General features: G+C 44.6%; 1 protein-coding gene across 3 annotated transcripts in view; it reads left to right on the forward strand.

Moving 5' to 3' along the window:
• GABRQ (gamma-aminobutyric acid type A receptor subunit theta) overlaps positions 1 to 15460 on the forward strand; it is a 70423-nt gene that overhangs the window by 35730 nt on the left and 19233 nt on the right. For 2 of the 3 annotated variants that reach the window (XM_062584497.1, XM_062584498.1), the window contains exon 4: positions 12110 to 12330. In XM_062584497.1, coding sequence (XP_062440481.1) covers positions 12110 to 12330 — 221 coding nt within the window. Of the gene's footprint in view, positions 1 to 5335; positions 5363 to 12109; positions 12331 to 15460 lie in introns of those variants that run through there. The other variant, XM_062584499.1, reaches the window with a different exon arrangement.

Consider the following 15460-nt stretch of genomic DNA (forward strand, 5'->3'; position numbering starts at 1 on the left):
CAAGAGTTCCACTGATGATACTCAAAGATCTCTTGAACTAAGGTAGTGCATGAAGGCAAAGAAAGCCTCTGGCTCTGCAGTGTGATGGGATGGGGGAGGGGGAACTCAGTTCTGAATAAACAGTGGTCCCCTTTGTGCTGGAGAGGATAGACAGGGATGGTCCTTCTACAGTAGGATGGGGTTCCTGCAAAGAATAGTTAGAATAAAGCAAACAGTTATGGAGTGGCCGGAAGTACTCTCAATTTATTGGTTCTGCAATTGGTTACCGAGAGATTGTCCTGGCTTAGAAACTAGAAAATAGGTCAGTGTGACTCATATGTCAATATTTACTGCATTTATGGCAACTTGTAGAAGGGAAAAGATCTTCTTTCTGATATCTTCAAGGATATTACACAGGTTATCCCACTATTATGGCAGAATATTTCACATCACTTTGGCTGTGGTGTTGGTTGACTCTGCAGAGACATCCTAGTAAATTCACTACATCTCACAGAGCATAGTTGCTAAGTAACAACCCCAATATCACCATACAGTCTCTTCAAATGCTGTGGCTAGCTATAAACTAGGATCTGCACAAAGCACAAGTATTTCCTTCCAAAATGGAGCTCTCAGGGATTAGGTGCATTTGTGATAGATGGTGGCCTGGGAAAGGAGCAGTTCTGCCAGGCCACTGTCCTGCCTAGAGGTATCTTCTCATGCATGGGGGTCAGCCTCATAGCTAGCCCTATCAAGGGGCTTCCTATGGTTGTGCTGAAGGACTCCGAATGTTTTGATCATTACTGAAGTCCATGAATGAAGTGTTTTTGTTGGCTGAGTGAATGATTCTGCCATGTACCTAGGTCAGTAGATATGTAAGTTGTGGAAACAGCTGGAGGAAAAGCTCAGGTGCCTCTCAGCTGAAAAAAAGATTGGAGACTGCTAGACTGGGGAACAAACCCCTCTCCATGAGATTTTATACTCTACCATGTTGGTTTTCTCCCAGTAATCCTGTAGTATTTACTCAGTATCTTAATGGAGGGTTTGGAGGCACAAACTGAAACACAGGAAGTTCCGCCTGAGTATGAGGAAAAACTTCTTCCCTATGAGAGTGACAGAGCACTGGACCAGGTTGCCCAGAGATGTTGTGGAGTCTCCTTCTCTGGAGATATTCAAGGCCCGCCTGGATGCAGCCCTGTCTAACATGTTCTAGGTGACCATGTTTGAGCAGGGAGGTTGAACTAGATGATCTCCAGAGGTCCCTTACAACCTTTCCCATTCTGTGATTCTGTGTTGGAAAGAAGAGAGTCCATGGTCTATTTGCAGCGTGCTTTGAGCTGAACAGTGCTGTGCATTGCAATGCCCTATCTGTTCCTATATCAGCCAAGTTATCTTTAGATCTGAATATGCTGCAGTGTTGTGTGGTAGTGGTATGAACCACTTCAGCTGACACTCCAGCATTCCTGTAGTAGAATTGTTATTGCAGAAGACTTTGCACAGGATAAAAATGTATCTTTTCTATTCAGGATTTTATTCAGATTTTTACACAGGCAGAACTCCCACAGCCTATATATATATGTATATGTGTGTGTGTATATATATATATATTATATATGTAAATATATATCTGTTAAAAAAAAAAGCTGTCTGTATTTGAGAATAACGTGCCAAACTGCCACCTGTTTCAATAGCAATGCTGCAGCATTGGAGAGTATTACTGCAGAATGATAAAGTATCTTCCCACAAGTGAAAGCTTCATCTGGTTTGATTTGATTGAAAACTAGATTAGATCTTGAACATCTGACCTGCTGACATCTTGTCATACATACATTTAAAGTATGTAGCGATAGAGTGTATGTTGGCAAGAGTGCCAGCACCTCAATATAGAATCTAGATCCAAATATGAGTGCATACGTGTTGTGTTGCCATTTGAATATGTAAATAATTCGGGCTATATATAGCTGTATATGTTATGTACATGTTAAGTGAAGGTGGCAGATGTGACATCTGAATAGCTTTGCTGTTTGCAAATGGTAGAGACTAGTAAAGGCTCCCTGCATGCTCCCTACACCTCGGGTGCTTGCTCCTACCACTCTCAGCTTTTCTGCTATCACATTTTTCAGGCCTCTGGAGAAGATTGCGTGTGGGGACAGGAGCTGTTAATATTCTGAGTCTGTGCTGAGTTGCTAGGCTACAGAGAAAAATGAACATTCAAGGAAAAAGGATGGTAAAAGAGAGAGGATCTGCTGAGCTGTTTGAAGGTCCAGAAAGGCCCTTTAATTAGATGAAAGGGGTCATTTAGGGGAAGGAGGGTGTGCATGCACATGGGATGAAATGCAGGCAGTCCTTGCTACCCTGGCAGAAGTGGTGTCTCTGGGCAGCTCTTGCCAGAGAAATGGCAGCAGAAACAGTAAAACAGTAGATTCTCTAGCCACTGTCCCCTTCTGTGTTGCTGTTTGCAGGCATGTACAGCTGTCCTCTTACTGTTTATGCTAGGGTGCAGCGGGTCACCAGGCTGAAGTACGCCCTTTTATACATCCTTCCTCCCTTTTTGCAAAACACTGAGCTCCAATGTGAAGCTCTAGTAAAGAGGGAAGCAAACCCAAGACATGTTCACAACTTACGGGTTGAACCTAGTCTCTGCCTTTCATTGCGTCCAGCCGCTACCACAGTATCTCCTTTAACTTCAGTATGACTACAAAGGAAGACAGCTTGTGGTCTTGTATCTCCCCATTCACTCCCTTGGTCTACTGCATTCTAGGATAGGTCACAGACACAAAATGCTGACCCTTCTGTCTGTCATGAAGTTGGAAATGAGGCTCAAGGGGACTTGAGGGTTTACAGTACTCCAACGCTTATCTGAACCTATCTTTCTAGAGTGTCAGTCTCATTCTTGAACACAGACTAACTTCCCTTTCAGCTCTCTGCAAGTCAGAGTGTTAAGTATCTAGATGTACAGGCTATGAGCAGTCAGACCTGCCAGCTGTCTTGTGTTCCTCTTGCGGAAGGGCAGCTCTGCCCCTTGCTCCTGCCTGTAAGATTTCTATTCCCTCTCAGTATTGCTAGCTGTATCAGAACCCTCAGAAAGATTAAATAGTGCCTTTGGGTGTTTTTATTATCTGGATACTTTATTTACCGAGTTCACATGGGCTCTCTGCCAATAACTTTCAGCCAGCTCTGCAAATAGAGCTCCTTGGCTCCAGGACTGTTGGTCCTGGTACTGCAGAGAGCACTCACTCAGCATGGACAGTGACTGCAGCTTGCTCTCTGCCATCCCGTTGGCTGTGAAGTCAAAGTCTGCTTGCTTGTGGACCTCCAGACCCTGCTGAAGTCTGCGCTTCTTTTCTTCATGCATCCTGTAATAAGCTTGATTTGTTCAGCAGAATCAGGAATATTCCACCCAGCTGCATCTCAGATGCTATCACCAGTTAAGCACACTGCACCTGCCCATCAGGTTTGCACTCCCACAGCCAAGATTTGGATTGCTAAAGTGGAAGATGGGTAGCACAGGATGTATTATGTGGTTGCTGATGCTGGTGTAAATCCTGGCTGGTTCCACTGACTTTATCCTGGCATAACTAATGGCACAATTAATCCATAACTGGAGGCAGAAGGAGACCATTTCTATTGTATTACACCATTTGGTCAATACACTTGAGAATAGAAATTGTTCCCTGCAACTGATTATCCAGTTGGTACTCTTGTCCTTTTTTCAGCTATACTAGTATGATTACAGAATGCACTGTTGAGATGCACTACTGTTGAGGTACTTTATTTCCACCTCTTTTCTCTAACAATAAGTCAACCTTATTAATTCTGTCAACTTAGAGATCACAGATATGGTTATGCAGTGTTCATGTATGGAAGCAGTCACCTTAGGCACAGGACTGGGTCTCTGTGCATGCACATGTTTTGGGATATTTAGCAGTACAATTTTGCAGATCCATTTGGCATAGACTTGTTGAAAAATGGCCTGATGTTTTTCAAACCGTGGGGCTACCATACTCTTCCTCAAGACTACCCTGGATATAATGAACCTTATTGCCAGAAAGATGCTATGCTCTTTTGTCTGCCTTTCCTGCATCTAGTTTCACACCACTGCATGTTCTTACCCTCAGTTATCCTTAACCCTTCTCCATTATGAAACTCTGGAGTCTTCCACAGGGAATTAGCACTATCCTCTCAAACATTTTGGTCAAGCTATTTTGTGCAACCCAAAACTGCATTGGCCTTTTCGACTGCCACAGTGAATTGTAAACTCTAGTTAATATTTTTCCCATGGGAGAAAGTAGTTCTGATGTGCATTACACACTTGGCACTTGCACTGAGATCTAGGGATCCCGAAGTGCTGCATGGGGAAAGTCAGTATCAGTGTGTTAATTTTATAGATGGAAATCAAGGCAGGTGAATGTGCCCGAGTACTCCTAGAGAATTAGCACTGAGTGAGCTGGAATTGATACCCAGAGATGATGTTTTCTAAAGCACCCAATCCCAATGGGCTTTTAAGTCTTTAGAAGTCTCCCCTTTACTTTCCCATTCCTGCAGGTTTTTATCCTGCAATCAGTGTCTATGGGGAGGACTGCAGAACTTATCCTGTTTTGGGCAAGATTTGACAGGTTGGTGTCCAGAAAGACGACTGGCAAGATAGTGAAGATGTTTGGTTAAAAGCCAGCCAAACAAACAAAAATAGACCCAGGAAAGTGAAGAGTTCTGGGACTGCTTTAGAGAGATTGCTTTGTTCCTTACCATGTTGCTTCTGTTAGAAAGCTTTTTGCTTTTTGATGATTACTTGAAGTGAGCATCTCTCAGCAAGCAAGAGGTAAGAAAGCAACTACAAGGCAAAAATTCTCTGAGGGTATGCACCAAGGCTGTGAAGCCTTTTTGAAAGAGTGTAGGTAGCATCAGTGTTCTTCCTATATGACCTCTCCATTGGTACAATCGTTTTCTTTCTCTACCCTTCTGAAGGCTTTTGAAACTGATATCTTCACCAGTCACTGTTTAAATGTCTCGCTCAAATTTAATTTAGTCTAATATGCTAGTTGTTGCATGTTTAATTAAATACAAAATGATTATTTAAAAACATTTTTGAGCTTTAATGGTTGTTTATTAGATATGTCTGCATGTGTATGCAGCTGGCCACTGGAAACAGAGATGCTGTAAGGGCATGTAATGGGCAGGAGAGGAAAGTACCAGAAGATAGACTGGGAGAAGCTGGCTGGGAGATGGGAGAAGAAGAGGTAGGCTACAAGTGCTAGCACTATCCTTGAGCTTGTTGTAGGTGTGCTGAAGGCAGATATATAGCATACTAGTATAGTGTGAGCAAGCAGTAAAATGTGAAGATGGTCTTTCTGAAAGCATCATGTTTTCCTGTTACAGGGCAGCAGAAGCCTAACACAGCATAATCCACTTTAAATTGCCAAGGACTCCAAACCAGAAAGTGTATTGTCATATAAATATGCCTTCAACCTCCCTTTTGCAGCTATGTAGTGGGTGATCATAACACTTCTCTGAGACTTCACAGAGATATTGCATTAATACTTGTGTGAGTCTCAAAGCCTGTGGTAATGAGTAACGTTGTGGATACCCAAGTATCCAGAGAGAGGTAAGGGAAGCAAGAAAAGGATCTAAAATAAGATTTTGCATTAAGCAAATAGGATAAAAATTAGTATAGGGATTTGGAAGGACTTGATGAAGCCCTTTTGAGATATTTGATACAGTAGCAGAACCTAGAAGATGTATGTAATTAGCCTTTATGTCCTGGAGGTGGAGAAAACCATGACATGGGGGCTGTCTGTATGCTATGCTGGTCAAGTCATTCCTTGAACAGACTTTACCAGAGAAAAGCAGTATACTGTACTTCTCAGGGAGAGTGTCAGCTTTCTCCCTTTCCCTCACTATCCAAGGCCACCCTCTTGCTTACCCTTCCCCTGAAAGGGATTGTTCAGGCGGTGACTTCCTGCCTGAACTATTTCCTGGTTTAAATGGGCTTCTTATTAGTTTTTGGGTCTCCCAGGTACTACAGGGAATCCTTACGCCAGTTTCCAGCCCATCTATCAACCAGAAGGTGGTATAAACACCATCCCTTCAACTCTGTGGCTGAATGTCAGTCAAATTGATGCCTTGCCTTGTACTTAACTTAATGTATTACCTTGCTTCTTGGTCTCAGCTGGCAGGCTGGGCAGAGCATGCCCTTCTGCTATGTTGACTTAGCATGATAGGTATTGGCACCAAATATTAGATGAGATGGGATTGATCAGCAGTTAAGGGGCTCCTACTTGGAAAGGAAGGCACTTTTTCAAGTTGTGTTGGAGTTTGGAGTGAAGGCTAGGAGGTGACTCAAGAATGGGAAGACCAAACCATCCTGCTTTTGGGGTAGAGTGGGCTCTGGGATATGTCTAGCCACTGGCCTTCATGGGGAGCAGAGGTAGGAAACCAGAACAGCAGAAGCTAGTATTCAGCAGCTCACAGATTTACAGCTTAAGAATAGAAACTGTTGGGCATTATTTTCTAATAACATGGCATACTGCAGGTGGTGATTTGGGGACTTCTGCCTCTAACACTGAACAAAATTGCTGTTTTGCATATGCTCATAGAGCAGGTGCTATTCATCCCTGTGCCCATCACTTCTACCTTTCTCCTCTCAACCTCTGTTTCCCACATGACTGAGACTGTTAAGCAGCAGACACCTGGTGCTGCCTCCTGCTCAGATGGAGCTTTGCTATACAGAATTAGAAATCTGAAAGCCTTTTCATGAGCTGATCAATCTTCTTTTGGTTTAGGACCCAGTTGGGTATGTCTTCTCTCTTATGCCAGCAGGATCAGCACCAACCCAAGTGCTGCAGTGATGGAGCAGGGCAGGAGAGAAATAGGGCAACAAAATGGAAGTTTACTTGCGCACTCATACCTGTTGAGAATACAGCTGGTATCTGTCCCAGTTTCTGGACATGTGTTCAGCAATTAAATACATGCAAATTACTATAAAAATAGATCAAATCAGTGAGGGCAGCATCTCCAGAAAGCTACTTTTCAAGTCCTGTAAGAAAATCAGTTCATGAGGACAAAGACCTGCTGCACAGAGCATGTCCTAGAGGCCAGCACATTTGTCCCCTTTCATTAATGGCAGAGAGATAGCAGGTGGAAGGGGCTTGCATTGTCAAGAGCCTTTCATGATCCCCAAGTCAGTACTGACATCCGGTTACTCAAAAAAGGGAGAGAGGTAGGAAGAGAGTCTGAGTTTCTTGCCCTCTGGGCTGAAGCTTAGGGAGAAGAGCAGTATCTGGTATTATAACAGTTGTCATGCAGAACTTCAGAATTGTAGCTCAGTCACTCAGTCACTAAAAGAGGAATTAAAGCAATACTCTCCCTAAAGAAAACATAGTAAGTACCAGCGCTGCTGCCTCCTGCCCTAGGCAAAGGTGAGAGTCTAAACAGATTGAACTGTCTTAGAGCTGGAAAGATTTCTATCGTGTCTTTACTGATGTCGGATTCCGTGGTGCTGTTTAAGGTCTGGAATCCACTGATTTATCCTATCTAGGTAGAAATGGACAATCCATTAAGAGGACAAAGCGGATTGCTTACTTAGCAAGCCCATGTGAGAACTGTGGCCTTCTTACTTGTCCTTGTATTCTCCTGTATTATTACACTGCTCCGAATCTTGGCAGCTGGCTGCAAGCATATCCTGTCTCCTCCCCTTAAAAATAATTCCTCTTACTTCCCTTACCTCCTCTTTAAAATGAAACATACTTGAAGACTACTTAGTCCTTTAATTTCTCTTCCAAGAATGATGGGAACAGGAGCTGGTGTTTAATCATTAAAGAAGTTGAAGCCAACAAACTGTTCATTAGCTGCTGGCAGTGGCAGCTTGGTTTTCACCAAGTCAAAGATGTTCCATTTTTTCCCCCTTTTCTGGAGCATCTTGGCTTTCCTAATGTTCTTTTAGAATCTTGGACAAGGAGACCTTATATCATTTGCTTATATGGGGTAGGACTTTTATTTGGTGACTTCCTCCTTCAAAAAGGAGATGCTTTATTAAAACCGAGGTGGAGGGGAAATGAGGAATGAAAAGTCAGGTGGCATAGCTGACTGGAGAGGTGAGTTGCAAAACCTCCTTTTTCCTTTGTGTCCCAAGTAATGCAGCAATGTAAGAGTAGTGTGAGCTCTCCCTTGTAGAAAAGTTAATGCTTCCAAGTAGCTTACAGATATGCTTGGTGAAATGCAACTTTCGCTAGCAGCCTGGAGTAGCTACCTTTCTAGGGAAAGCTTTGAAAGTAAAGGTATCATCTAAGTTATTTATCATAGACAAAGATGGACTAAGCAAATGAGACATCCGTATAGCCAGAAATGCTATATTCTGCATAAAGACATAACTGTGCTCACAGTGCAAGGAGTGTCCCAGCTCACCTTTGTTAGGCCTTTATTAGTCCCTTTTCTTATCTTCCCAGGGTAAAGCATTCCTGTAAGCTTATATTCTCTCACTGATTTAGGCTCCTTAAACTTTACACAAGCAGGTTTGTTCCCATTAGGGCAAGATCTGTCATCCTTCTCTGCTCGGACAGGCAGCTTTGGGCTGCTGTGGCAGGAGGGCCTGTTTCTGCTCCCCAAGTGCACGTGCAGCAGAAATGGGAAAAGGTCCAGGGCAAGTTGAAGACTGCTGTCTGAAGAGAGATGAGCATGGAACTGCCAAAGGGGCACCGTGTGAAGAAGATAAGGAGCCTGGATGTTGGGGGGGGGGAAGATGTTTGGAATATCAACTGTTGGAAACTCACTCTTGAATTCAAACTAATGGTGCCAGCCTATTTCCCTTCTTACTTTGCCCCAGCTATTGTTCCTTTAGACATATCGACCATGTCCCTTGATAAACTGCGGAATACCTGTGCATGTTTCACTGTGAATTTGTTTCCTCTGTAGCTCTCCAGGAAATATCTTCACCTTTGTCCCTTCTTTGCCTCTTGTGTGTCAACATCTCAGCCTTTCACTTATGTGATCTTTGATTTGGGATCTCTGCTGAGTTTCAGGAAAGACTGAGGTAGCTGATAGAGCTGGAACTATCAGCCTCCTTTGCCTGACTGGAGGTGGATGCTAAAACAGCCCTGTGCTCAGGAGCTGGTAGGGTGCACTGTTGTTTTACCATGAGAGTCCCTCAGGTGAGCTTCTCATCCTTCTCCAGAGCTTTTGCAGGTCTCTAAACCAGTTGTCCTGCTTCCTTGGAGGGGAGCAGCTCTGGTATGCAAATGTCTGCCTGCTCCACGTGCTGCTCTTACGTCTATTTTATGTGTGTGTCACATGTGGCAAGAAGAGAGAAAAAAGAGAGCAAACCCTTTGCAAAACCTGAGCCTGGGGAGCAGGGGGAGGTGAAGAGGGCTGGAGCTGGCACCTTGCTCAGAGCTGCTCATCGGAGCAGACTGAATGGAGGAATGTGGGGGGATCCCACTGGGACGGCCATGCTGACAACCTTTCCAGCAGGCGCAGGTACCATCTCAGCATCTTGAGGGGCTGAACAGAAGCCATACTGCTGAATGCAGCCCCGCACACAGCTGCGCCATGAGGCAGCCTAGCGAGGCAGGAAGGGAGCACAGAAGTGCTGTGGTATATAAAAGGACTGCATGCAGCAGCAAGGAGCCATGCAACTTGTGAGCTACAGAGTGCTGGCTTTTGGAGCAAACCAAGGGAGCTGTCCACCATGGAGTGGAGGTTTTGGTGGATACAGAGAGAGGAGCAACTTGTTTTGAAACACCTAGGCTCTTTTAGCATAAGCAGAGTGTGGTTTGTAGGACAGCCAAACTCGGTAAGGCTCATCTGGATCTGAAAGAGGCTCTCCTTGCAAGGCTGTTAACTGCAGCATTTCAGCTTCCTACAGTGGGATGCTGCTCCGGGGAGGAGTGGGCAGATATGGCAAGGCAAGCTGCAGTAGTAAAGCCTGGCTTAAGAAAGGTTGCAGGTTTCTCTGGAAAGCTTGCTTTTCCTGGGGGTGAAAATCCAGAAGGACCAGGTATTGAGGCATGTAACTTCTGAGTAGATCTATTCCCCTTTGCTTGTCCTGGCCTCAGTGTTTTTTCGGAATGAAATCTCAATTCATGATGAATGATTTTCTCAGGTTTTTGCAATGTAGCAAAAAGGATCTCCCTTTTCCTGCATCTCCCCTCCCAGCAACCATCAAATGAAGCAGGAGGCTGCACAGGATGGCCTGGTACATGTGCACTCCTTCCTAGTTCCGCTCCTTCCTTTGCTCTGCCAGTGCAGAGAGCAAACAGTGCCCTCGGCAGAGCGAACTGGAATGGAAAGCTCTCCATCCATGCCACAGCAATGGCTAGCCTCAGCCAGACTTGCCGTTCCCAAGCATCTCTAGAGTCCTCTAAAAAGACTCAATAGGCTCAATAGTAGGAAACGTGGAAGCATTGTTTATTATGTACAAGAAATGTATTGTGTAAAGAAGCCCAAGAACAGTCAGAGAAACAGAGAGGGCTCAACTCAGGGCCTGGCTGGCTGCTGTTCCCTAGAAAAGTCTCTGTGCCTTGGGAGCTTCCTTAGCCCACTGGATCGGATCTAGGCTTTTACTTCTGTACTTTTCCAACTTCGTTCCCATCAAGCCTGGAAGTGTGTAAGAAGCAAATTTTGAAGGTGTATCCCTTGGGTGTTGCTTACCCTCTGCTTTGTAAGCATTTCACTCTTATTTTTTACTTTTGGAGGTCAGTGCAACCTCTTGTCTGCCACTCCCAGGGACTGGCTGGAGCCTGCGATGACAGGAGGCTAGCCTGGTTGAGGGCAGAGGTGTTGCAGAGCTCTGTCGGGGATTAAGAAAATGCAGGTTGCTAATGCAGCTTGCTGCAATGTGCTGTTGAGTTCTTGGGGAGGGAGGATGGAAATGGTTGCCTCTGAGGCGAGTGTGACTGGAGAAGGGAAGAGCAGGTAGTGTAAGGGTAAGAGGCTCCAAGCACTTATGCTCTGCTCTGTGCTCTCACTACAGTTCAGGTCCAAACCCCTTGGGAGGCACAGCAGGGACGATGTTTTCCTTTGTGAGGTCTTGACCAAACAAGAAAATATTGGGGTCGCTGAAAGATTGTCTGTCAGGCTTTTGAGGCAAGAATTTAGCAGTCCTTTAAAAAGCAAAGCAAAACAATTTCTTGGCCAAAAATCTGTCACTATGTTTTTGTTCTTTTCAATACAATACAGAAGATGACAGATACAGCTTATATCCAGATTCCACCAAGGATTTACTCCATGACCTTTGGAATATGCGTATGGGTCTAGATTTCTGAATCATAGTTAGATTCCTGAAGTTGGCATAACAGTGCTGTGGGATTGTTTGAGCTTGTTTTCAGAGGTGCTGAATAAACCTGGCTTCAAGTGAAGCTGTCAGTGGGAGAAGATAGGCAGCGTGGCTCTGTGCTCAGCCCAGCTGTTGGTGCACATGCAAAGTCCTGACGAATGCCTTGCACAGAGGTGGTATGCGCTGAGCAGAAAGAGTCTTGCTGCCCCTTGTGCAAACTGACATGGTCAGGAGTCCCTTGGCACTGTAGGTATCTGCTTATGAAGAGATAATGTGTCCCCTAGCTCGGGGCATTACTGTGCAAGTTCATTTTCATCCATTTGCAGAATGCTTTTTTGTTTAAAGACTTGTGCAAAATTACTGACACTTTTGCTGCAAAGCCTTACAGAGCTTGAGACCACTGCTTACCCTGCCCACTTCCTAATCTACAAACGCTACTTCCTAGCTCTGTTTTACCCATTCAGGCTTCCCCTATAGCAAAAGAATCTCAACTTCTAGCCTATTAGGCTGTTGTGACAGTATTTTCTGTCACTGCGTACTAAACACCTTCCTGTCCTACTAGCATATCCAAGAGGAAATAGGTGTTCTTGTAGTACAGTGCTGTGATACTGTATCTTTGAATAATCTGGTTTAGGACCTCTGGGTCTCCACTGGATGTGTGCTTAATTGGAGATATGCAATGTTGTTTTGTCCCCTACAAGGCTCAGGCTTGCTTCCTTTCTTTCCCAGAAAAAAAGCATATTTCTTATAGGAAGTGCCAAAGACTCTGCTTACCTATAAAGGTCTCGGCAGCATCAGGAGTGAAAGGACTGAGAATTATGTTCCTACCCTGAAGCCAAGCTGACACTTGCATGTTTCTTCTCCCAGGACTACACCATCACCATGTACTTCCAGCAGAGCTGGCGGGACAAACGCCTAGCATATAGTGACCTTCCTCTCAACCTGACCCTGGATAACAGGGTGGCTGACCAGTTATGGCTGCCTGATACCTATTTCCTGAATGACAAGAAGTCCTTTCTGCATGGGGTGACAGTGAAGAATCGCATGATTCGGCTCCATCCTGATGGGACTGTCCTATATGGCCTGAGGTAAGTCTGAGGGGAATCTTTGTTGGTTGTGGCTGAGAACAACGACATCTCATTTAAATTCTCACCTATTCCCAAAGAGATTCTGGCATTTTCTTTAAGCACAGGCAAAGATCAAAAAGAGCAAAAGGTGCTTGAGTGTTGCTCAGTTTTAAGCATCTGCTCTTTCTCCAAGCTGTAAATGGTTGTTTCCCCGTACTGCTATAGACAAATATGGGAAATGGGAATAGTCAGTTCTCTGCATTTCAGGTCACTGTCACTCTTGTTGCATAACACTTTCATTTGAAACTCATTTTAAGTTGCTTATAATTTTCTGCAAGTTTGGCCTATGGAGATGAGCCTTCATTAGTCTGGTATCTAAGGCTGAATTTCATAGCATTTGAGTCAAATCACTTAAGTCCTTTTTGAGTATGAGATAGGAGGCATGTTTTTGTACTATTAAAAAAGTCTCTTGTCTTTACCAGAGCACTTCTAAAGATTGAAGCTTGAAAGTTGATATTTAATAGGGAAATAGTCCTTGGTGAGGAGGGTTTTTGTGGTGTCCGGAATAAATTAGTGTAGCTAAGTTCACAGCCTTTGAAAATGCTGTGCTGGTGTGCAGTGGAGGTGGCAAAGATTGGCCTTACTGTATTATCTGAATGTGTGAAATGCCAGGGTATAAAGGAAAGTTAAATGGGAGGGAGCAGAGGACTAAAAGGGAAGTTTGCAGCCATAGGTAAGATTTAGATGCAAGTTTTGGACTCTACAGCTGATATCCAGGCAGTGATTTTTCTCAGTCCTCTATTTGTGTGCTCTGAGCTGCACTTCTCACAAGTTTTTTTTTTCTTTTCCCTTCTTTTTGAATACCAAAATTCACAGCTGGTTTTTAGACCTGCCTCCACATTCACAAATGATTGTGATAGAAGCTCTGGGCTTACGTCCCAGTGCAACAAAGGGGGAGGAAAGACCTTTCTCTCTCAAAGAAGGTATACCCACCCTTCCCATTTACAGTATCAGCTCCTCTGCTCCTTCGTGTTTTGTAGCAAAGTCTGATTCTATGATGATTTCCTCCTCCTTAACTTGCAGGGCTGTGTCTGGGAGAGCAGGCCTGAATGTAGGCATCACAAAGTAGGAGGCTGCCCAGGACATCTTCCTGCTAGGGCAGCAAGGTGGCTGTGCCTGCTATTTTCCCCATGGCAGAGCTCTGGAAAGCTGAATGAGCAATGGCAGCTCCTGCTGCTGAGGACCAGGCTGGGGTACATGGGGTGATGTTTGTACTTAGTTGTCCTTCCTATTAGCAGATGCCCATTGCTCCAGGCCTGGAGACAGCAGAACGTGTAACAAGCCCAGCTCTATTTCTCTGTCCCAACTCTGCCTCTCTCTTCTTGGGACAAAAGTACCCAGGTCTCTCTTCTCTGACCACCACAGTGATGTTGTTCGGCCTGTACTGACAAGGAGCCCTGAGCAAGCTTTGTTTACATAGCAAAAGGCATGTAGCCTTCACTCACATGACTAACGCAGATTTCCTAAAGAGCAAAGGCAGGGTGAGAAAACACTTTGACTTGGGGCAGGTTGGAGCATGAACTTCAGCCACTCGGGGAGGAAGAGTAAAGAGATGATAAACTTGTGCTTCACCAAAGCTCAGGTTGCTCTCTGTTGCTGAGTTAGCCCATCCGAACACAGAGCTGTCTCTCCTAACTTTCGGGAAGCCTTAGCGTGCACCTGCAAAGCAAAAGAAGCAGAAATGCTAGTATATAAATATCAGCTTCAATTTAGTCAGCTCAAATAATGAGTGGTGTGAACCCTGCAGCACAGGTGACAAACAGTGGAAGTCCTTGGAGGGTTTGCATTCATGCTAGTTCCAGCTAGGAAGCCTGTGCAAGCACCTCCTGCACCTTTCCCTTCCCTTCCTGGCAGGCCCAGTCCCCAGGGGCATGTGCTGAGAGGGGAACTCTGCACTCCCTCAGATGGCCTGTGTAGACAGGTGCAACAAAAGGAAAATTACATTCAGGCCAGAAGGAAGAAAATGACAGCTGTTTTGCCCCTGTAATTTCCAGGGCTGTAGTAAGAGCTGACTGTATTGTGTTAACATTTCACTGTTCTTCCTGAAAACTGTTCTCTCAACCCTGGAAAAAACAGCAATTGCAAAAACCAAGCACTGAGCAATTTCAGCCACTCTTCTCTTCAGTGGGAGCTCCTGGGGCTGTACCTCAGGTCAAGGTGGCTTGCTTTTACTATCCTGAAGACATGCCAGGTTTCAAGAGAGAAGCCAGATCACCCCCTGAATGCTAGAACTCTCTCTAGTTTTATTTATAGGGGTATGGGCAACATTTTCATTAGGGCTTCCTTCCAGCACCTGTGAATTTTGCTGATGTAGGAGTCCTAGGAACAGCTTTGCAGGTGCAAATAATTGTGATATATTCAGTAATACATAAACACATGCACAGCAGGTGTAAGCAGGTAAGAAAACAGTGATCACATTCACCTTTATTGCTATAAAACTATGCCTATGCTTGCCCTGCAAATAGAAGGGAAAATGCATGTTCTCCCTGAATTTTGAAGCCTATTCTTGTTGGCTGTTCCTAAAATGGAGCTGCCCTGATGGAAGAAGGCCAAAGAAGGCAATTTCTGTTTCTCCTCATTTATTTGCTTATTTGTTTTTCTGCAAGCAAGATTCCACGGCTCTGCTCCTTCTCCTGCTACCTTCTTGCTAGTCACTTCCCCCTCCTTTGAGCTGATCCTGTAGCAAAGTGACTCAATCATGTTATTTGTAGCACAACAGTCATTTTTCTTTCCAGCAGTCTCTGATGTCAGAGACCTGGGAGGATGACACCCTGGCAGGCCCCAGCTCTGAGCATGTGATCCAGTGACCTGCAGGATCAGTCTCAAACCCCGAATCAGACCCCAAGATCCAAGTTAGCTCATATAGAAGTCGACAGGTATTTTGTTTCCAACTTCACTGAGACAAAATCAGGCTTCAGATAACTTGTTTCCACAAGGAAATGAAGCCTTTTCTTCCTCCACTTTGCTCCATTGTGACAGTTCTGTGTCAAAGAAGCATATGCTTGTTTTTGATAGAATTAGCAAGTGAGTGGATGAAGGGAATGCAGCAGACGTAATATAACTACGTCCTAGGAACGCATGTGATACAAAG

Source organism: Rhea pennata, chromosome 11, assembly GCF_028389875.1.
Source record: "Rhea pennata isolate bPtePen1 chromosome 11, bPtePen1.pri, whole genome shotgun sequence".
NCBI classification, from domain to species: Eukaryota; Metazoa; Chordata; class Aves; order Rheiformes; family Rheidae; genus Rhea; species Rhea pennata.